At 37.7% G+C, this 23,960-nt stretch overlaps 1 protein-coding gene across 3 annotated transcripts in view; it reads left to right on the top strand.

The window, feature by feature from the left end:
- HEPHL1 (hephaestin like 1) overlaps window positions 1-23,960 on the top strand; it is a 571,952-nt gene that overhangs the window by 263,510 nt on the left and 284,482 nt on the right. For all 3 annotated transcript variants that reach the window (XM_044072648.1, XM_044072649.1, XM_044072650.1), the window contains exon 15: window positions 19,504-19,610. In XM_044072648.1, coding sequence (XP_043928583.1) covers window positions 19,504-19,610 — 107 coding nt within the window. The remainder of the gene's footprint in view (window positions 1-19,503; window positions 19,611-23,960) is intronic.

The following is a 23,960-nucleotide window of genomic DNA, read 5'->3' as shown; positions in this document are numbered from 1 at the left end:
TAAACGAGCAGACGGTCTGCAGTACACAGGGTAATATGTATAGCGTGTCAGTAGTCCAAACAAGCAGTACCCATGATTCCCACATGCTAGTGATTTGTGCTGGATGATTTTACATCTTATTGGCAATGCTGGATATGCTTTGGAGCCATGGCTAGTATATAATCCTTCAATAGGAAGCCCACAGATAATGTCAGAGAAGGCATACAGTAATACCTTGTCATAGACCTGAGTCATTGTAGAATGAACAGTTGACTGAATAAAGCCCACTTCTGTTGTCTGGATATCTGTGGTGGTGCACTGTCATATGACCATGGTACATGCAGTAAAATCTTTGCAGTGTGTACGGTGTCACACAGCATGCTGATAAGCAAATAGTTGCAGCAAGCCAGATACATTCAGAGGAAGACAACACAGATTCTGTAGCAGAAGATGGCTATATCTGATGAAGGTAGACAGAGTAAGCCATGGAACCGTTAAGAGGTATTTTCTGGCTCATAAATATGGTCCACAATAAGCAGTACATATAATAGTAAATTGCTGCATGCAAAACCATTTCCAGGCTGTGCTATACTATGCATAGGCTGGTTACACTGTGCATAAGATTCAGGCTATCCCATAACAGGTTAGTGAGGGAAGGGTATAATAGCCGTCATCTCTACAGATGGAGATAACCACTGTGACACATTTCTACAAGGGGCATTGGTTGTGGAGGGAGTGAATGCTAATGTGTGTGTAGAGGTACATGAGCAGGTGATTGCAGGGAGATGAAGAGAAAAGAGAGAGGGTTGTCTCCTTTCAACTAGATAGTGATGGGCTGTAATGGCATATGTGTATGTGTGTGTGTGTGTGTGTGTGTGTGTGTGTGTGTGTGTGTGTGTGTGTGTGTGTGTGTGTGTGTGTGTGTGTGTGTGTGTGTGTGTGTGTGTGTGTGTGTGTGTGTGTGTGTGTGTGTGTGTGTGTGTGTGTTTGCGTGTGTGTGTGTGTGTGTTTGCGCATTTGCAGGGACACAGCTTCATTAAATAATATAGCATTGTGCTAGAGCCTGGTGTGTAGGCCCAGGTCTTTCATAGGAGATGTATGCATTAATCATGCCTGTCCCCATGTATGAGAGTGCCCTCTTCTGGGAATGTCACAGGTGTGACCTACAGCAGGTACAGTGGAAGGAATGCTCTATGACCATGAATGTCAGATCATGTCACAGGAGGTCTTAGCATGAACACCCCTTCCACATATATTCCCACATTGCCCGCAGTACACTCTACACTGAATGGTATTGTTGAAGTGGTGGAGCAATGTGTTCAAGATAATATTGTACTTCTCCCCATTAGACCTCTCCAGTGGAGGGAGAAGTGGATGGGCTATGTGAAGTGCAGTGGCAATGATGTGTAAGCACACAGGGGCACATGCTGCACACAGACTCCCTGTGCCATATCTATAATGTTGCACATGTAGCCCAGGTAATCCAGGATGTCCTCAAGCAGACCCTGCACTACCCTGAGAAGCTAAGCTATGGCTGTATTGACCACTGCCTGTTCCTGTATCATGACCCTGCACAAATGCTGAGTAATGGTCATGGGAACACTCAGCTGAGAAGCAAGGCAATACCCGTGAGGTTTTTTCCCCTGGCATGCCAGCACCTGAGATCATCATCTATCTTTCAGTGAAGCTGCCAAAATCCAAGAGGGACTGTACCACTGATGATCAGGCTACTCTCTGTAGAGGATGTATCATCATCTTCCTGTTTGTGGGTGGTATCTCTTGAGGGGAGTTACACAGACACAAGAGCTGTGTCCACAGAAGAGGGGGAGATATGGCCATCACATTTTTCAAGTCTGCCACTGGCAAGTGACCCCAAACTGTGCCAGGATTTGGCTGCCATCACCAGTGAAACCAGAAGGTTGTTCATTATCAGGCAATCCAATATCCACAGTGGAGGACCCTGAAACCAGAACACATCTGAAAACACAAAATATTGCACAGCCTATGGAAGAACTCTTCAATCCTTCACCAGCACCTGTAACCAATAAAAGTGCTTCACTTGTGTGACCTGCACGCAAAACCTCAACTTGGTCTGCGACATAAATAGGACTTACTGGTGGGACAGATTTGTCTCCCCGAGACTCCCTCATCTGTGGAATAAACTCCCTCTGCATGTCAAGCAGACTACTTCATTATCCGTCTTTAAGAGTAACCTGGATGACTGCATGGGAAATAGACAATATACCCCTAGGTTTCCACCTGTGTCCCTGCTGGACAGGGGCATCAGGTGCTGACTTGTGGGAACATGGTCTAATTTATTGGCTAGGCTTATAGGGGCCTCAGGACCAGTACCATAGTGAATTGCTATGATCCTATGATCCTATATAACAGAGTGCTGAGAAAACTAATGTTTAACAAAGCTTGGCCAGATAGCCTTTGGACTTCCAGTCCTAATGTTCCTGTAAAACAAAGAAGCCATGATTTTAAGTCCTACACCCTGAACTGGACATGTAATGCTGATAACCACTGACACATGTCCACAAGGGGCATTGGTTGTGGAGGGGGTGAGGGTTAATGTTGTGTGTGCAGGGGTGCATGGGCAGGTGATTGCAGTGAGATGAACAGAACAGAGAGAGGTGTGTGTCCTTTCAACTGGATAGTGATGGGCTATAATGGCCTATGTTCAGAGTCCCCTCCTGTGACATCACAGTGGATATCCATGGTGCAATGCACAACCCAGCACCACAATCTATCATTCCACAATGGACTCCAGAGATGCCAGAAACTCTTCTAAATCTGCCATAGATAATTCTGTTGGTGGAACACCTCCTGTGACCCTCAGTTGTTGTGTCAGGTGGGCAGCCTTACTGCATGCTGTGCTGATCATAAAACTGACCCTTCTTTGAATGTGGTCATAGTTCCAGTTTTGGCTAATGACAGCATTTATGCCTTGTATAATGTTTCAACAGACATGTGCACTGAAGACCCAGTTAGATCTCTAATGAAAGACCTTTAATCATCCATGCTTCACAGAGGACTTGTATCAGGATATCATTCTGTGTCTGGGGAAATTTACTTTTGTGATGCTTCTTTTTTTCTTTTTTTTTAACTCTTTATTTGGTTTTAATAAGTCCATCAGCATTTAAAACAGTGCCTAACAAGATAAACGATAACTATTTAAAAAAGTCCATAACAAGAATATTTATATATTCTTAACCATTAGTACTTTTCTAGTAAATCACTGAGCTTTTGCCAAGATAGGTACTAATCAGTTATGTTTAAAGTTCTCATTCTTATAGTTGACAACTCATTTTTACAGACAGTCTTAGCTAGGCACACAAATTCACCAAATGCTAATTCAGTTTTACGTGTCCATTTTCCTTTCTGGTATAACTTTTCTTACAATGGAAAGTATCACCCAAAGAAGAGATATTTGAGAAAAAGGTATAGCTGCTGGAATTGGGGCATTAAATAGTATCAAAGAGTCAGTAATAATGCAATTCTCTTACCACGAAGCCTAAGAAAAGTCTCTAAAATCACTCCAAAAGAAAGTCACATCACCAACTTACAATCCATTATCATGTGTAACCAGTCAGCATTAAGAACTTCATTACACTTCCAGCATTTCATTTTTTCTGTTTTATATATTTTTGTAATTTTTATGAGGTGTAAGAAAGACTCTATGTAGAAGTTTTCATCTACAGATTTTCCAGTAAAGTGAGGATGTTGACTTTCCTGCAGATTTTAGGAATAACTTTTTATTTAGTTCTGAAAATGGTTCATTATTACTTTTTTGTTGAGAAGTCCAGATTGTCATATCTGGGGTAACAAATTCAGTTTTAATAATCTTGTATATAATTGATAGATATAAATTCCCCTTGAGTGGCCCACTATTAACATTAGAGAAAAAGATCCAAGATTTTTGGAACAAGTTCAGTTTTAAGATCTAGTAATATTTTGATTTTAACCTGAATATTTTATTTACATGTACGTGTATCTAACCAGCCTCCTTGCTCTCTGCTATGTCTTGCTATTAAATACTCAGCAGGATGCTTTGGTTTCCATTAAGAAATTGATGCCAGAATACTAAGTTACTATTTTTCAGAGCTGTTATTGCATTTGCATTAAAAGATACTAAGCATCCATTAGTGAATGTAATGGGGAATAACAGGATTAGTAATTCCATGACTAAGTAATTTGAATTAATAAACCTTTTAAAGATTGAAAGGATTTGGTTAATAAAACGTACAAAAGTAAATGTGTCTTTCATTCAGAACAAAATCTTTTAGAGCCCAGTAGAATATACTGATACCCAGTTTCATGTAAGAATCTATGATAAGTTTACTGTCTATTAATAGTTTCTTGTGTAAAGATTTCCAACAAGAGACATATGAAGACTCTAACCACAACAGTATCATTTTAATAATTACAACATTAGTATATAGCTCAATGTTTGGAAACTCATTGTCACCTTCCTCCCAGCTTTTGACATACCAGTCTAAAGATAATCTCATCGTGACATGGTTTAAGTGTTGGACTAAAGTGCAGATGTTTATGAGTTCTAATCAAGGGAATGTATCCTTTGGGAGGCTGGCATAATGGTTAAGGTGTTTACCTTGTAGACACATGGTGATTGTCACATAGGGTAATTGATTAGGCTTAAAATGGCCTACAAGGGCAGTTAGCCTAGTACTGACCTAACATATAATATCCTTGTTTTTTTAAGGTACCATAAGAATATAAGTAAGGTAGAATTTCTTTTTCTTATATTTTTTTAGAGGGGGAGAATTAATGATTGACTATAGTAAAAGATGTTTGGTAAAATTAGCATTTTAATCAGGGTGAGTCTATCTTCCATTGTAAACAATAGGTTATTCCAATTGTTTGTTAACTTTATGATTTCATCCATTAAGTATTTATAGTTTATAAATATGGAATCTTCATTCTTAGATTCAACATAGATGCCTAAATATTTAATTTGAGAATTTTCTCAGTTAAAAATTTTCTGCTTAACAAAGTGGTTATTTTTTGTTTATAAGCAATGTTTTAGTTTTATTATGATTAAATTTCAAACCTGAAACCTTTTCAAAGTAACCTAGGGCTTTGAGTACATGATCAAACAAGCATTTTAGGTCACTACAAGTCAACAGTATGTCGTCAGCAAAAAGCTGGATTTTTGATGAAAAGTCTTCATTTATTTTGAAGCATTTAATACTTATGTTAGCTTTTATATAGTTAGCTAGTTTTTCTATAGTTAGAGCAAATCATAAGGGGAAAATAGGGCATCCTTCTTTCGTACCTTTTGCTATATTAAAGGGTCTGGATATAAAGGAACCTATCTTGACAAAAGATACCGAGTTACTATAAAGTGTTTTAGTTAATGTAAAACTAGAGGAAAAGTTATATTCATTTAATATTTTAAACAAATAAGGTCAGTTCACTGAATACAAAGCTTTATCAACATCTAGACTTATTATTGGTAATTCATTTTTATTTATTTTTTTGCTATATCAGTTAATGAAAAAAAATTATATTATATTGCACTCTTCTGTTTATTATAAAGCCAGCTTGATCTTCATGTATTAATCCTGGGAGAGTATGGCTCAGCCTTTTGCTAGTATAGACATGAACATTTTATAATTTACATTCAAAAGTGAAATAGGGCAATAAGAAGCACATGATACAGGAGCTTTATCTGTTTTTTAAAAATAGGTGTAATTATAGAGTATCTTCAAGAGGGATGAATATTAGCAGAGCTTTGGACTTCCTCAATTAGGTTTTTAAAATATTGTCAGGTATCAGTTTATACAATTCTGGGATGATACCATCTAATCCTGGAGCCTTGTTGGTATTGAGCCTTTTAGTTTAGTCTTTCAATTCTTTAAAATAAAAATGACTTATCAATTTTACTTTTCTGTTCATTAGTTAATTTATGATGTATATTTTCTTTCAAAAACTGTCAATTAGTTCATTATTATGTAAGTTTGTCTCCATTTTATTATTTTTTTCATAATATTTACTAAAACATTGTAATATGTCATTTAGATTTATTTTGATGTTTTTTCTCCTCTTTATATGCAATCTCTTTAATGTGATTTATTGTGTTCATATTTTGATCTAATAGCTATTCTATGTAGATTCTTTGGGTTTACTGAATAAGACTGTATTTTTTTCCAGATTGATTGAGATCTTGTGTTGAAGTATTTCCTGATATTCCTTATTCAGCTTTTTTAACTCCATATTTAAGTCTTTGTCAATGGGCTTTAAGTTTAACTTTAATTTATATGTTGTAGATTGCAGAACAATCAAGTCCTTGTCTCATTCTTTCCTTTTGCATGCATTCCAGATGGTGTAGTGATACATTGCCATGAATGTAATGCACAGTGTCCTGGTTTCATGACTTGGTAGGGCTGATTATTTCTGTCTATCAGGTGCCAGAATCTGACACATAACACATGCCCTCAGGTCACTCCAGTACAAGTATGACTCTGTCATTTTCCATGTGGGTGTGAATGACACACCACCCTGGTCTACATGAAAAGAGACATGGTGGAGCTCTCAGATTATGTGGCCCTTTGCCCTAAGCAGTATCCTACCATCACCCAGAATGATACCGCAGTACAAGCAAAAAATGATTGACTTCAACAATTGACTAAGTTTCTGGTGTCATTCTAAGGGGATCCAGTATTGTCTGCTTGGGATGACATGATAGACAGACCTCGATGCATTGCCAGAGATGGCCTGCATTGTCACCCCTGGGTTTCCAGGTACTGACAAAGGCTCATGCCACCCCTATAGTGCCTTTTTTAGGCAGTGTTCCAAAGTTCAAATTACCACCATAACGGCTATAAATAAATACAATCTGAGGGTCATGCTGCTCAATGCTAGAAGTCTAAATCTTAAGATGGACTCGCATTAAGTACTTCTCAGAATGGATAACATCGACATTTGTACAGTAACGGACACCTGGTTTAAAGCATCGGAAAGCACCCATCCACTACCAGGCTATAACTCATTCCACACCTTTCGGCCCCAAAACATGGAATGAAGCTCCAAAGGCAGTGGTATCTCAATATACATAAAGGATATGCACACCTTCAGGCTAGTAGACCAGCATAATGCATCTGAGATACTTCAGGTACAACTAACATTGGGTAAGACCGCGATCCAGGTTATAGCCTGCTATAGGTCCCCAACCATGTCCCTTGACTCTTACTCCATGTTCCTAAGCACCCTGGAATCTATCAAGGTCCAACCCAACACGCTCATACTAGGAGACTTCAACTACCCCTCCATCAACTGGGAAAACTACTCAAGCACCAATACACTGGTGCAACGCTTCTTGGACTTCATCAGTTCCAATGCCCTGGACCAGCTCATTCTGACCCCCACTAGAGGAAGCAACATCCTTGACCTGGTTATTACTAACATGGGCGATCATTGCTCTACACCAATAGTCAATCTCTCCCTGGTCAGATCCGACCATAAACTAATCACCATGGAAATCTACATTTCACCCACATTCCCCTCAAAGGTAACCACCTTGAAAAACTTCTCCAAAGCTGACTTTGGACTCCTAATAACAGAGGTGGCTAACTTCACAGCACCCATACCAATGGAAAATAGCTGCATGACTGCAGAATCATACACCAATGCACTGTACCAAGATGTACATAAATGTATAGAACTAGCCATACCCAACAGAATCAAGGCGCTGTCCTCTAAAAAAAGTAAGCCATTCTGGTGGTCCCCAACCATTAATAATCTCTACAATAGAAGGAAGAAACTGTTGCAGAAAAAGGTGAAGTCCCAAGACTGGAAAAACTCCCTTATTAGCATCAACAAAAAGTTGAGATCCCACATCAAATCCTCTAAAGCCAGCTATGAAGACAGAATCGTGGCAGACACTAAAAACAATCACAAAGTCATCTATAGTTATATCAAGAAGTTCCACGATAATACCCAGATTTGCTCTGAGTTACTGTACAATGGTACCTCCTATACTGAGCCAACAGATATTGCCAACATACTGGCCGACAGATTCAGTGTCAACTTTACCCCTCTCTCCCCCCTTAAAGGACCAAACACAATACTGGAAGAATGCCAGGCACCCAGCATTACTTCAGCACAGGTGAAAGCTGCATTGTCCAAGACCAAGAATACAGTTTCCATGGGACCCAATAATATCCCTAACTGTGTTCTACATGAACTACAAAGCGAACTTGCACCACATCTGTGTGCCCTGTTCAGTCACAACCTTACCTCAGGCTTTGTCCCTACCGAATGGCGCACTGCTACAGTCATACTCTCCATAAAGGGGGAGCATACAGCCAACCTCGATCTGACCAAGGCCTTTGGTACAATTTGTCACTCAGGAATTATTGATAAACTCATCAAACTAGGCATCAACCCCTATATCACTAGGTGGGTTGCAAATTGGCTCACAGCTAGAACACACAGTGTGAAAGTAGTAAAATCTAAGTCAGACTGCCAACCAGTCATGAGTGGAGTCCCACAGGGATCGTTCCTGGGTCCTCTCCTGTTCAGCATCTACTTCTCAGAAGTCCAGGTCAACACAAAGGTACTCTGGCTGACCAAGTTCACAGATGACTGCAAGCTGGGAGCCATTATTAACTCCCCAAGTGATGCCGGCATCCTACAGAAAGGCCTCACTGATACCAATGACTGGTGTTGAAACCATGGCCTTAAGCTTAACACCAAAAATGTGTTGTCACCCCCATTGTAAAAACTCAGTTCCCACTAATTACCACATCAATGAGAGCCCACTGAACACTGAAGGCATTACAAGATATCTGGATACGTAGGCTGACAGCAATCTCCTTCGACCACCACATTACCACTGTGGTCAGAAAGTTCTTCTATGTGGCACATCTCATTACCAAGGGTTTTGCATCCAGGAAGAAAGAGGTCATAGTCTCTCTCTACTCTTCCCTCTTTAGACCAATCATTGAGTATAATGCCCTATTTGGCATGTATCTTACTAGACACCTGCAACAGATCGAGAGGCCGCAGAAGTACCTCACAAAGAGGATCCTAGGCATTAAACACATATCCTACATGGACAGACTCAAAATACTCCAGCTATTTTCTGTCTCATATCGCCTACTTAGAGGCGATCTCTGCTTGACTTACAAAGCCATGCCTGACCCAGCTCTATTAGAAATGCTACATCTAAAGAAATCCCAATCCCTCAACACCACACGCTCCAGAGACCTCAGCCTCATTACCACAATCAACAGAACATGCTGGAGGGACAGGTTCCTCACCCAGAGACTGCCCATGCTCTGGAACAGACTTCCCATACATGTCAAGCAGAGAACCTCGCTGCCCCTCTTCAAGAGAAATATCGATGAGTGGATGGGTAATAGAAAGTTCACCCCGGGGATCACTCCAGTGGGTCTACTTGATAGAGGAACTGGGAACTAACATCGGGCAGCAACCCCATAGTTCTACCTAATCACAAATCTTTTCTACTGCTTATGTAGATATAATAAAACAACATGAATAAAATAGAATACACTTTAACTATATATGCTGTGCTATAAACAGACATAACAGAGAACTAAACAATTACCTTAATCTTATACAATCACATTTGAGATAGGAAGCCACTTTACTTATAACAATTGTCTTATTTCTTTGTGTGTTCATATTAGTTACTAATGTGTTATTCATTACTTTCTTTAAACACAATTCCCCTTATTTTAGTTCTTTTAAATATCCTACCTACAAAATAAATAATACATATATACATAGTATACTACATTTACTATTATAATTTATTACTGAATGTTATTTAGGGTATGTGGGATAACCTTTTACTTAAGCAATCCTGTATATTGTGTATAAAAACTTGCTATTCATGTCACTGTTATCAAGCATACCAATATAAAGTATCTAAAATAAGTGTTATCTTTATTACTGACTATGTTGGTTGGGTATACCAGAATGAAACTCTTGGTGATACAAACTTAATTTAATTACCTTTGCTTACATTTAATCAATTATAGGCAACCATATCATGTATGTATGCTGTCAATAGGTTAAAATGTTATTTATTTTTATGCAAGCTATACTACCAAGGGATTTTGGGTTTATGTGTGCACTCTCCCTTCAGCTCCATGCTATCATACAGAACTGTGCAATTGTCTCCACAGAGCTACATGACCGCATACATGTATGTATCTAAACTTCACCTTCTCCATATAGTTACAATCGAATATGGGTATGCAAGCATAAACATACACACCCACGTCTAGTAGTCACCATAACATAACACAGGATAGGCTTTTGAGATGGCTGTTATAAAGCTGGAATGTTATTGACTTAAAAAAACTGTTAAATGTGTTATTTTCATTCAAACAATGTACTAACAACTTATACTTTGTTTAATATCTTATAAAAAATAAGTCTTGCAGCAGTTTATTTTTACAGCTGTTTTAAAACTCAGCAAAGTTGCTGTTTAAAATGAGGGTGGGGAAGCCCTGTGTATTCAAAAATAAATAACATTTTCTGTAACTTAAAATGTATGCTGACCTTATTAATGAATCTTTCACATAATCCCTTTAGAGCAGCATTATATGGTTTATAGAGGTTTCTTTTGAGTAACCCACCTTCAGAGATCTTTTCCCTTGTGTATCATGTTTCTTCCCCCTGTCTTGCAGATCCTATCACAAGTTTCCTTAGAACAGAAGTTTATTTTGTTTCACTGAAGTAGTAATAGTGGGTACAACATTAAAAATATGTTTAACTTACAAAATCATTTCTAAACTCAATGATTAATGTAAAGAAGTCTTCAAAACCTTCCAATAATGTTCATTTTAATGTTCCATTCAAAACTGCCCTTCATTTCCCATTTCTGTAGAAGTTAGAAGTCATGTAGCACTTCCTTTCTCACAAGCTGTTCAAAATGAAACCTGGCTGCTGTGGAAACTCAAATGAGCTTGTGTCATTAAGAAAAACACTTTTGAAATATTTTTAGACTTTCAGGTGAGAAAATGACCTAAAGAAATATAGTAAAAGTTAAAAGAGCTCAAGATCAGGCTGGGGTAGCCACGATCTATGTAATAAAGACACATAGTTTGCATGTGTCAACAAATGATAAATAAATAAATAAAATAAGACACGTTAACAATTTTAGTGACGAAATGAAGAAAAGAGTTCAAATAAGCCCCATTTAAAATAAAATGTATTAAGTACATGTTATGTAAGCATTTCGCCAACATTTATTAAGACTGCTGTTGATTATTTAAATTTAACAAAAAAACATAACAGAACAACATATCTGCAGATTTTCTTTTTTAGTCATTGTTTTAAATAAAACTTTCACTCTATATCATACCCAGACTAATTATCATTACTTATGTGTCTTCCTATTGATATTTAAATAAAATGAACTATAAAACTTTAATCAGTTGCTTAAAGAGTATATACTTCAGATTACTATTATATAGCTAATATTTGTACTTGTACCCCATCTAGTGGAGAATCAGATGCATTTCAATAAGCAGGAAATTATTATTTACTAAAACTATATTTTAATATGAAAAAATGTAAAGATGAAAAGTTTTACCTTTTGATGAAATCCATTCAGAAATGCTTCAAAGAATGAATTGTTATAAAACCCTGCATTGTAAAACAACATGTAGTATTTTCATTTGTCCCTGAGTTTTTTTTATTTTTGTCTTTTACTGCCCATTCATTTCATGTAGCATGTCTTTTCAGAGATGAGATCCACTCCATTTCTTCAATGTTATTAAGTAAGTTGTTTTTCCTGTAACAAAGAAACAGCATCTTCCAGGGTTTCAAATGTTTTTCTTCCTTCTGTCAAAAAAGTCTTAAATTTTGCTGGGTAAACTAAATGTGTTTTTATTCCAGATTTCTTTAGACTTTTCAACAAGGGAATACATGCTTTCCTTTTTGAGACAAGTAAAGAAGAAAAGTCATTGTCAAATTTGGTAAGGTTATCACCTATTTAATGGGTAATGCAGACCAGGCAGTTTTTAGAGCCAAGTCTTTGTCCTGGCTGGAAATGAATTTCACTATTATGGATCCCGGATGTGAAGTTTTCTTGTTTGAATTTGTTGTTGATAGGGATCTGTGTGCCCTCTCTATACCATATGATAGAGCTTCAAGGAGGTTTAAAGTTTTTGGAATCCAAGTAGTTAAAATGTTTACCACATTTTCTCCCTCTTGCTTCTTAGGCACTCCATATATCTTGATAGTGCCCTGTTTTCAAGATCATCTATCTTCTTCAGGAACTTGTTTTGTTTTAAAATGAATTCAATGTTACAGTCTCCTTCAGTCAGTCTATCATCTAAATCAGTGAGTCTTCTGTGGTAAATATCTGAAGTTGTTGCTGTTTAACTGCTTCATTTATTAATGTCATCTGTTTTCTACAGTCTTCTTTGATTGTGTCTACCTTAGAGTCTAGTTTATCCAATTTTAACAATGAGTTCTGAACAGTATTCATGATAGATTGTAGCTCCTTTTTCACAGTAACTTCTTGAAGTGTTGCCTTAGAGTGGCTCATTTTCATTTGATATTTTCAAGCTGAAGTTTTGACAGGAAAATTAAAAAAACTGTGTTACAGCCTCAAATAGTTTCCAATTCTTTATTTCACTTTTTTAGAAGGATTTTTAGTGACATTAAAAATTAAATCCTGTCCAAAATGTATAGGACAAGCAGAGCCAAATTCTTGTGCTTTTAACTGCTTGCCATCTTGGACACTCCCACCAAGTTTATTTTTTCTGATATTGCACTCTGTAATAGAAAAGACATATGCATGTAAGCTCTTATGGCATCATGTACAAATACCTCTAGTCAGCTAGACCTGAAGCTGGCCATCATTGACAAGATCCCTGTTTCATTTCAAAATTGATGATGGGACTACCCACCTGTATGTCTGCAATCCATGTGGAGGTGTTATGCATGATGTGTCCCTGGATGTTGTAATGACATGGGCCAGAGGAGCAATGCACCATGATCAGAAAACAATGTACAAATTTGCTTGTATGGGTGAGAACTCATATCAACTATATATACATAGGCTGCATAGGTTGTGTAGGCAATCATATTGCCTTGTGTACTGTGTTGAAGGATTACAACTGTTGTAACATGTATCTTGTTACTTACCATGACTGTAGAGGTGACACAGGCCCAGATCAGGATGTGACTGATGCCGTTCACCAAGTTACCTGCCAGTGATGTAAACCATTCCTATAAAGTTCAGTGTATCCTGTCCCACTGCACAATGAAACAGTATAGAATAAGTTAAAGTATATGTGTGTAACCCACATGTAGGTCATGGTCTTACAACAAAATACTCTCCAAGATGAGAATGCAACCACCTACTACAGTCTATGGACATTCCTCTTCATGTGTGTCTGTGCAGGCAGTTCTGCACACCAAAGGTGACATACAGTGTTCTGTTACAGATGTACACAGAGGATGAAAGCATGCTGGAAAGGTGATGATTTATACATCCCATACAGTGACTCCTGATGCATGCAAGACATGCACACTTTTTTGCCAAACCTAATGAATCTATAGCCTACAAGTGAAATGACTCCACTGGTAATGTACAGCCCTCCCTTCCAACTTTGTACTACTATGGCCAAGGCTTTCCCCCCATCTGCAATTTGTCGGAGAGGGTGAATGTAAAAGGTATATGGATATGCCAGTCAAAAATTATTACCATGAAAAGATGCCGACAAGGCCACTCTATGCGTACCTTTAAACTGTGCTGATGGAGTCTCATCAGACAAACACAACCCAAAGTAGTACAGTCACAGCTGCTGTATCAGTAATCTCAGCATCCTGACATGTTACAGTTTAGGACTCACACACTTGACATATGTAATTCTGTCATACAAGACATCACAACGTTACTGCAGCAGCTGTTACTTTAATAATTTACAAGCAGAGTATCTCCCAACACTTGTGAATCAATATTAACAGAGACACAGAAGTCCTTGGCTTACAGCTTGAACTGTTACCCATACCTCTCAACTGTTCAGATTTTCACAGAAAGTCCAGATTTTTGCATCATATTTTTGACTTGTTCCGCAAACATTTTGTGGTTGTCTGGCAAAATGTGAAAACTAAAGTTACTAAATGATGGTGCACATTTAAGTTTCAAACTTCATATTCTTCAGAAAATGCATACTAATACAAAACCTGTTTATTCTAACAACTTTCTAATTTATAAAAGCAGTACTTAAAATATGTCCCTATTTTGGGACCTTTGCCCTCACCATTATTTTTTGGCTTTGTCTAGATTTCTTGTACTATGAGGTTGAAAGGTATGCTGTTACCTACATACTCTACAAGGAATCAAACCTCAGAACTTTATTTTACTGAACCTGTCAAATCACATCCTCTCCAATTTCACTGTCTCAGAGTATACCCTACCCCTTTATACAGACCCCCACATTGACATTTGTACTGATTACCTTTTCCCCATACAGTATCAAACTGCCATATATATCCTCAAATAACACATGCGTAATAATAGAAGTAAATGAATCAAGTAATATACCCCATTCATTTACCTTTTTTAAGAGTGTTTTGTGTATAGTAATCACTGTACGTCTTGTAAAGAAGAGCTACCATTTGTTATCTGGCAGTCTTCTGTAGTGAGATGAAGACAGTTATTGCTACACCTACTTGTATCCCCCAGTTTTAAGGCTGTTAACTTGGTCCTTATGCTTTTGGACAAATGTTATGAATCACACATTTGTCTCACCTTGCTATTCACCAGTGCCTTGCTAAGAGTTTTGGTTATCATTGTGCCATCGCATAAGTACTTGCAATATACAATGAGGATGCATCGGCAGGAAAATTACCCTAGAGTGTATGTGGAGAAACATATTGTAGCAGTATGACCTGTAGTGACATTAAAGAGCAAAATTGTAACAAATGTATATACATTGTGATGGCCTAGTGCAGAGCAAAGCACTGTATGGCATTCGCCAAGCACCTGCTAATAGCTGTGTACATTGTCATTGATTGCTTCTATGCCTGCGGTTACTCCATGGGGACCTCATAGGGATATTGAGATGCATGGGGGTACCATTGTTCTAACTCACATGGCATGTCTTTGGCCATGCCCTTTAGAGTATGCCCAGAAGGTCACAACTCCACACACACACTACACACTGCATTACTTGCAACATCCTTATCCTACTGCACTGCCCAGTACTATTAGACTTGAGATAGCATCATATTTATCAGCTGTGTAGTGTACCAGTGGGTACCTGTCTGAGTGGCCATCACAAGTATTCATAGTACTAATGCACTTTATTTTGTCTGCTCCCTCTTCTCCTGTTTGTCACTATAGTTCTTTTTTGTATTTTATTTGATCATTGTTCTTTCACGTGTATCCATTTATGTTAGCATTTTCTGCAGTATGCCACAGCTATGCCACTGGCACAGCACTGTTTTTCCCCCTGCCATCAGCCCCCACCTTCCCCTGCCAGCACACCATCTGTTTCAAGGTCTGCCTTCCCATTAGATACAGTGGAGGGTGACCCGAGGGCTTCTCCATTAGCCTCTGTTGGTCACTTATTGGAGAGGGTGTGATATTGGATGAGTTACTATTAATGAAGACAAACCGTGAAAGTTCAAAACTGCAAGGTAAGTATGTGATAGACAGGAATTTAGTGTTAGGATTTGGGTTAAGGTAAGTGCATGGATAGGTAATGTATGTAAGAGTTAGTGTAGTGTTAGAAGTAGGTGTTTTTTAAATGTATGTATGTGTTTTATTTATTTTGTTTGGGTGTATGTGTGTAGGGAAGAGTTATGGACCTTAAGGTTAGGGAGGGGTTAAGGATAGTGCATAGTTAGTTGTGTATGTGGGGTTTAGTATAGTGTTGGAGGTAGGGATTTTTTTTTAATGTATTTATGTGTTTTATTTTGTTTGGGTGTATGTGTGTAGGGGAAGTGTGCAGTAGTTATTAGGGTTAGGGAGGGATTAAGGAAAGTGCATAGATAGCTGTGTTTGTGGGGTTTAGTGTAGTGCTGGAGGTAGGGTTTTGGTGCTTTAGTTTAGGTTAGAAGTAGGGTTTGGATAGTGTATGTATGTGGTTTATTTATTTTGTTTGGGTAGGTAGTATGCAGCGGGTGGTAGGGTTGGCCGACTATGACAGTTCGATATTTTTTTTTTCGTGGTTCGCAGTATAGGGGCGATGTTTTGGTATTCGTGCATAGGGTTTTTCACTTTGGTAATATAGATCCATATTGGACACCATATTATCTGTCAGGAGTGAGATACCCATCCTGATGTTCCCCTTCCTTGCATGTCTTTCTTATATGTTGTCCATTCTTCCCATTCACCAATTGTCCTCTCTCTATGTGCCAATAATTTCTTTGTGAAATCCACCCCCATTATATTATCACCTCTCCTATTGATTTTTGTGCATGTTTTGTGTTTGTTTGTTTGTGTGCCTCTGCTTTCATATTTCTAGCCTCTCTCCATCCTCTGCCTTACCCTTACATCCTACACCATCTATCCTCATTAAAAAAGCACTTGTCTCAACAAAAGTACACCCTGCCCCTCCAAACACCCATCTTTACCTTTCTCATGTCATTATAGACATTAGCTCTGCTTGCTTTCCCCAGTTCTGGTATTCCTGCACACCTGTCTCTTGCACATTGGTATATGTTGGTTTATCTGTATTGATTTATGTGTGGAGCTTTTCTCCCCAGGACACCACCAAAGTAGGGCTGCATAGTTCATGTAGGCTGTACTGGTTAACTAATATGAATAAATAATATAATATAATGTAATATAATGTAATATAATATAATATAATATAATGTAATATAATATAATACAATGTAATATAATCAGTAAAATAATATATAACAGTTAAATTACATATAAATAAAAAATAAATAATATAAATCAATAAAACTATATATAACAGTTATGGCAGCCACTTACTGTGGTTTCCATCCATTTGCATAATATGACAAAGTAACCCATGTGCACATGGTTAGATTCATGCATGCTACTTGGTTACTGTTGTTATCAGTGACATTCTTACTGCAATCATGAGAAACAGTACTGTCACTGATGACCCTGTCATTCCATGAGTTGGTTTCTTAATTAGTTGGGGTTTGGGATGAGAGACTCCAGCTAGTTAATTGAGAATCAAGTTTGTGTGGCATCCTGCCTCTTAGCATCTCTTTAGTAGTATTTGAGATCACAGAACGTATATCAGTAAATCCCAAGGCTGATTATTCCTAATTATTTTTGTAGATTTTATTTTTGAGTTATTGCTCTGATGAGTAACACTGTGGGCACTGGCTCAAATGGGCATGTATCCTCTAAAATGTACTGTACATGACAAAAACATCAAAATCACTTTTGTGATAGCCATCCATACAGGGTCTTTTTGATGGAGTAGTGTGACTGACAATAGCATACATGCTTTCAAAGCTGAGTACAGTGCTATTTGACCTTTCTGATGTTTTATCATCATGAAGAGAACATGCCTACATAAGTGGAACAGATTTTCTAGTGGGTCAAACAATACAGCACACAAATAGTAAAAATATGCAAAGTGACTAAAAATCACTGAAACTGTTTAAATTGCTTTATAATATGCATCTTCTTCCACGTATAAATATGAAAGCACTGAAAAGTTTACTGTTTTAAGAGACTTATGTTGTATGAATTTTGTGTTTTAGTTATGGACTGCTTCAACATTTGTTTCCTTTAAGGTTCTCCTGCTGTTTTGGATTTTATATGCATTAACAACTTTAGGACTTGGATTATTAGATGAGCAAAAAAGATCAGTGGTATTGTAGAAGAACAAAATTAAAAGTTCAAATGCTTTTAATCAAGGGGGGATGTTTGCTATAGCTCTCTACACCTAACTTTGAGGCCCAGTTATATCATTGTTGCTTGTATTAAAAGTTGTTGGGCTGACTGCTGATGGTTATGCCTTCTAGATTTCTGGTTTGGTGGTTTCCTTTCTCAGAAAATGATGAGTATTCTTTAGGTGGGCTATTTTAACTTCTAACCCAATTGAACAAAGCTGTTACTACATTCTGACAAACTTCCACATGTTGTCATGTTTGCTGAATACTGGATATGTTGGTTAATACACTTTTAATAGAGTTAGCTAAAGTTTTTTAACAAACATAATGTTAAGTATGTGGTTAAAAATGAAACAACTGGCTTCCCTGACAGGGTGTTTCTTCAATAAATACTGCATTTATTTTTCAACAAATAATATAAAAATTGTATTTCATAATGCATTAGTACAAGGCATACCTACATGTTTATCATGTGTAGAAACTGAATACATAGTTTGTGTCTGTTTTGGCTACTGTTCTTCTTAAGATGAATTCTGTTAAGCTAGAATGGGTATTGAGACTGTATAAACTTTTCTGCTAAACAATCTTGCTTCCTGATTTTAGGGTTAAAACACAAAGGGCATCAGAATTTCAGTACAGAGACAGACAGATGCTAACAATAGTGGCACACTACTGTACATTATTTATGTACAAGATATATTGGTGCACCTGAGGACCAAACAAAGGCACTACATAAATCAGAGGTGCAAAATACAGAGTGCAGAACTGGATGACTAATCTAGTCATGAAGTCTGTTTTTTGCTCTTTTCTGAATGGTTATTATCCATTCATCCATCTACAACCTCATTTTTCCCCATATTTGCACATGGAGTCAGGTTGTCACTTTAGCAGTGACAATTATCTAAAGCAGGGTTTACACCACCAAGTGACTAGCCCCGCCACAGTAGTTCTTCTGCACCACACACTTGCAAGCAGACACACCTGTGGCTAATTTAGATTGTCCAATGAACCTACTGTATGCCTTTAGAATGTGGGAGTAAACTAGAGTAGCCAGAGGGAACAAATGCAAACACAGTGAGGGCTTACAGACTCCGCATAGAAGGCACCCCAGTCAAGAATTGAACTGGGGAACTTCTTGCTGTGAGACAACTGCACTATCTGCTGTGGCAGTGCACCACCCAAACTAATAATGAATGGCTTTTATCAACTGCCATAATAAGTATATATACCACGTCAGTCTGATTTATTGCTAAATGAAAAAAAAAATAGTACTAACGCTGGCTCTATCTCTGGTAAGTATACTTGTGCAGTTGGTACTCATGTCTGGGAAGCCTTCCAAAGCTGAGATATAAGAGAAATGAGCAAAAATGGGATGTAAGAAAATGAGCGACAAAATAAAATTATCAGCTCGTGTTCAGTTTGTGAGTAGGTGTATGCAGGGGGGCCTGTGGGTATGACGGGGTGTGTATTTGCATTTGTATGTGTGAGTGCATGTGTGTGTGTGTGTGTGTGTGTGTGTGTGTGTGTGTGTGTGTGTGTGTGTGTGTGTGTGTGTGTGTGTGTGTGTGTGTGTGTGTGTGTGTGTCTGCTGCCCGTCTGTATGTATCAAGCTTCCCTGTAATCTAAATATTCTTGTTACATCATTTAACACTTACCTTTTAATGAAATATATTGTAGGTAAAGTAAGGACATATCTCTGGAAAGTTCCAGAAAGATCAGGACCTGGCAAAAATGACCCAAACTGCATTCCTTGGGCTTATTATTCAACAGCTTCTTTTGTGAAGGTAAGTCATCCAACCAGTAGACACAATTTTCCTGTTCTAGTGAGTATTTTGCACTGAATACAGTAAAATTACATATAATTCTATTAAATTATATCATGTGCAGCTTATGTTAATTTCACTTGAGAAAATTAGCTCAGTTCTAAATTATATCATAAGTAACTTGTATTTATTTATTTTTACAAGAATTAACTAAAGCTCATTAAATGTTATTGTAAGTAGCTCATACTAATTTCTTTGTGAGAGAATTAACTAGTAAGATAATTGCAATATGAGGAAGTATGCTACAACAAAACATGAAGTGGGAGGTAGGTGTAATGGTTAAGGTTTAACCTTACAGACAGAAGGTGTGGGGTTTGGTTCTTGTATGGGGTAATTTTGGCTTGAAATGGCCTACAAGGGCAGCTACCCTAGTACTAATCTCTAAAATGTTTTCAAGTGATTTGGGTATGGTGAAAAAGATTGCTATGTGCCCAAAAAATAGTCCATAGAGTGATTTATTAGGATGTAGAAATGGTACATTTTAAGTATTTTTATTTCATTTTTCAAGACTAATGCGGTCAGGTCATTGTAGTTGAATAATGGTTCGTCTAAGTGCTTTTACTCAAATTGGAGAGCAGGGTGTTTGTACTAATCTCATCATGGAAAAAATACTGTAATTTACTGATAAAAAAGCATGTGAGCTAAGAAATAGTTTAATACAATTCTTCTGGGGAAACAAATACCAAAAAAGACAAGATATAAGGAAACTGAATACTGTAAAGCTTTGGTTAACTGGTTCTCCATCTGTTTCATAATGTGAGTCATGCTATTTCTATTATAGCCCACTGAATGACTGAAAATAGCTGCTATAGAAGCTTCACGTTTTTGGTGCTGATTCGATTACTGGATTTCCCCATGATATATTCTTTACACCGTTAAACATTTGTTCCATTCCAGTTGTCTCAGTCAAACAGTTAAACTCACCATTAACACCGTAGGATACTGCTTACCTTGAAAAAATAGCAAAGATCATATTCTCTACTATGACTTCTGCATTGCCTATAACAGACTTCGATCCCTTCCTGAGCTATGTCTGGTGAAGGCCAGTGACAAGTCCATTAGAAGCAAGGTGTAAATGGCTGCAATGAAAGTTTTCTGTATTGGATTGGTTTGCATTTACTGAGTGCTAGGGATAAAATTTGCGATGACTGTGTCTGAGTTAGGAAGCCATCTGGTAGACCAGAATCAGAAAAATTAAACAATAGTTATCTTGTGTCTGGTACAACATAGCACCTGCCTTGTCAAGCACATAAAGTAGTTGTTATTTCCTACCCAGAAATGTTCACTATTCACTTACACAGAGATTAGCAAAACAATTTAACAGAACAGTTGCAGATGATCTGTATAATTCTGCATTGATAGGAAACCCGATGCACAACAGCAGTTGTTAAGGATGCATGTACAACACTGCTATGCTAGGTTAACATTATGGGCAGGATAGGGCTTTGTGGCAGCTGTTATATTACAATGCCATTGATAGGACAGTTTATGCCAACATCACCACCACGCAATACCCCATTCCATCCCCTCATTCTCCTGGGACTGTGAACTGTTCTGAACCATCTTCTGGAGTAAGCAGTACATTCTGTACACCAAAGTCCTGAACTATCTCCTGTACATTAAAGCCTAGCAGGATATCCAGTACACCAAAACACAGCATGATATCCTGTACACTAAAGCCTAGCAGGATATCCTGTACACCAAAGCACAGCACAACATCCTGTATACTAAAGCCTATCAGGATATACTGTACACCAAAGCACAGCACAACATCCTGTATACTAAAGCATAGCAGCTTCTCTTGTACAGCAAAACTCAGTACCACTACATAAATGCAAAATATAGCATTCTGAACAGCAAGGCCCAACAGTACATCCTGTAAACCAAAACCCATCAGTAGATTCTGTAAACCAAATCCCATCAGTATATCATGTACACCAAAGCATAGCACAACATCCTGTATACTAAAGCCTAGCAAGATATCCTGTACACCAAAGCACAGCACAACATCCTGTACACTAAAGTGTAGAAGCCTTTTTGTACACCAAAACTCAGTACCATTAGATAAATGAAAAATATGGCATTCTGAACAGCAAAGCCCAACAGTGCATCCTGTAAACCAAAACCCATCAGTACATCCTGTAGACCATATCCCATCAGTACATTCTGTACACCAAAACCCAGTGGCATATTCTGTATACAAAAGCTCAATAGTTCATCATGTACACCAAAACCCAGCAGTACATATTTTGCACAGAAACCCATCATCATATTCCCCATATATGCCAAAGTCCAGCAGTACATCTTGTACACAACGTAGCAGTGCATCCTGCTCATCAAAGTAATTTTGAGTATGGCTAGCATCTATTTTATCCCACCTGCTACATCCCTGATATGCACATGACATTCTGCAACACAGGTAGATCAGGTATTTGCATACCTCCTTCTCTGACAGAGCTTATCATAAAGAAAGGCAGCAGAAGGTAAATATTCTATTGCAATCAGAAACAATGTTATGCCACTAAACATAATCAGTTATGTTACAGTGCATCCTGTAAACCAAAACCCATCAGTACATCCTGTAGACCAAATCCCATCAGTACATTCTGTACACCAAAACCCAATGGCATATTCTGTATACAAAAGCTCAATAGTTCATCATGTACACCAAAACCCAGCAGTACATATTTTGCACAGAAACCCATCATCATATTCCCCATATATGCCAAAGTCCAGCAGTACATCCTGTACACATCGTAGCAGTGCATCCTGCTCATCAAAGTAATTTTGAGTATGGCTAGCATCTATTTTATCCCACCTGCTACATCTCTGATGTGCACATGACATTCTGCAACACAGGTAGATCAGGTATTTGCATACCTCCTTCTCTGATAGAGCTTATCATAAAGAAAGGCAGCAGAAGGTAAATATTCTATTGCAATCAGAAAAACTGTTATGCCACGAAACATAATCAGTTATCCTAACTTCTTTCTCTAGGTCCAACACCACTTGCCTTCAAAGGATAATACCCAGCATGTGAACTTGCTATTTATGTCCAGTGCCCAATGCTGACTTGATTAAAAGATCACACCCATTATAATTGAACATTCAGCTTAACAAATACTGCAACATTCATAAAACTTGTAACATTTTGTGAAATTTTGTAAAATTATATAACATCTTAAATTACAAAAATTAAAAATGTTTTCAATTACTACATCCTTGTAAAAGACTGAATGTCACCTATCATATGCTTATATTAACTTCAAGATTAAGCCCTCTAGGATAAAGCATTCCGAAGTCCAAAATCATTGGTCTTTCTAAGTCCAATGATTCAGATATAAAACGTCCTCCTTGTGAAGATAGGTGAAGGCTGCCAGCCTAGCCAGATAACATTTTGTAGATAATTCTATCATTTGTAAGTCTTAATGTAAGCCACAGGATTGTTCTCTTAAATGCGAAAAGACTGCATTGGATACTGAACTGCAAACATGTAATAACAGTGCAGTCTGCTGTAAGAAAGCTAAGTCAAGCATTTTATGACTGTCTTTGATGTCAAAATTCTGAGCCAATGTGTCTAGAGGGAGGCATCCTGCCTGTTGTTTTAAGACCAGAGTTAATGGCTACAATTTGCATGTATAAATGTCCTTTATTGCTCTGGTTTCTGACCAGGTGTAAAGAATGTAAATGTAGTTTTTGTTAGCCTGGGAACCCAGGTAAGTGTGAAGAATGATGTCATGTGAAGCAGCTCTGTCTTATCAATTTAAAGAGAGAGAATCTGAGAGCTCAGAACATTTTTGTCTTGAGAACATCCAACATCACCAGCAATGCTTTACTCTATATGTAAGTATGTAAGTTATTTAGAACTCTATTTTCTCTTAGATATATCTAGGAAACAGGACAATTAGACTAGTTTGTTCTTCTGTGATGTCAGAACTTTTCTGCTGTATTATTTTAAGTATTTCTCTGTGATCTCTGAACTCTTGACTAGCACTGTGTAGTAAGAAGCATTGTCTTGTGTTTTTATTATTTATTATTAAATATTTTTAAACCTTTCAACTGTGGCTGTTTTATGTAGAGTTAATTTAAGCTCTAGAGTACATTGCATGTATAAAGTGATATTGTACCAAGTCACTGTAATAAACCTTGACTGTTCAGTCACACTTACCATTTGGATAATAATATTGTATATTAATAATTGGACACTCTTTTAAGGGTCTTTGAGTAGCTGATAAATATTAGTGGGTGGTGGCAGCTGGTACTACCTTTTAGACTGTGCATAAAAGGGGCACAGCTGGAGAACCTGTGCCA

This window comes from Protopterus annectens, chromosome 5.part0 (assembly GCF_019279795.1).
Source record: "Protopterus annectens isolate FY-2018-M chromosome 5.part0, PAN1.0, whole genome shotgun sequence".
Taxonomy (NCBI): Eukaryota; Metazoa; Chordata; order Ceratodontiformes; family Protopteridae; genus Protopterus; species Protopterus annectens.
This window is presented reverse-complemented; position numbering and strand designations above follow the sequence as displayed.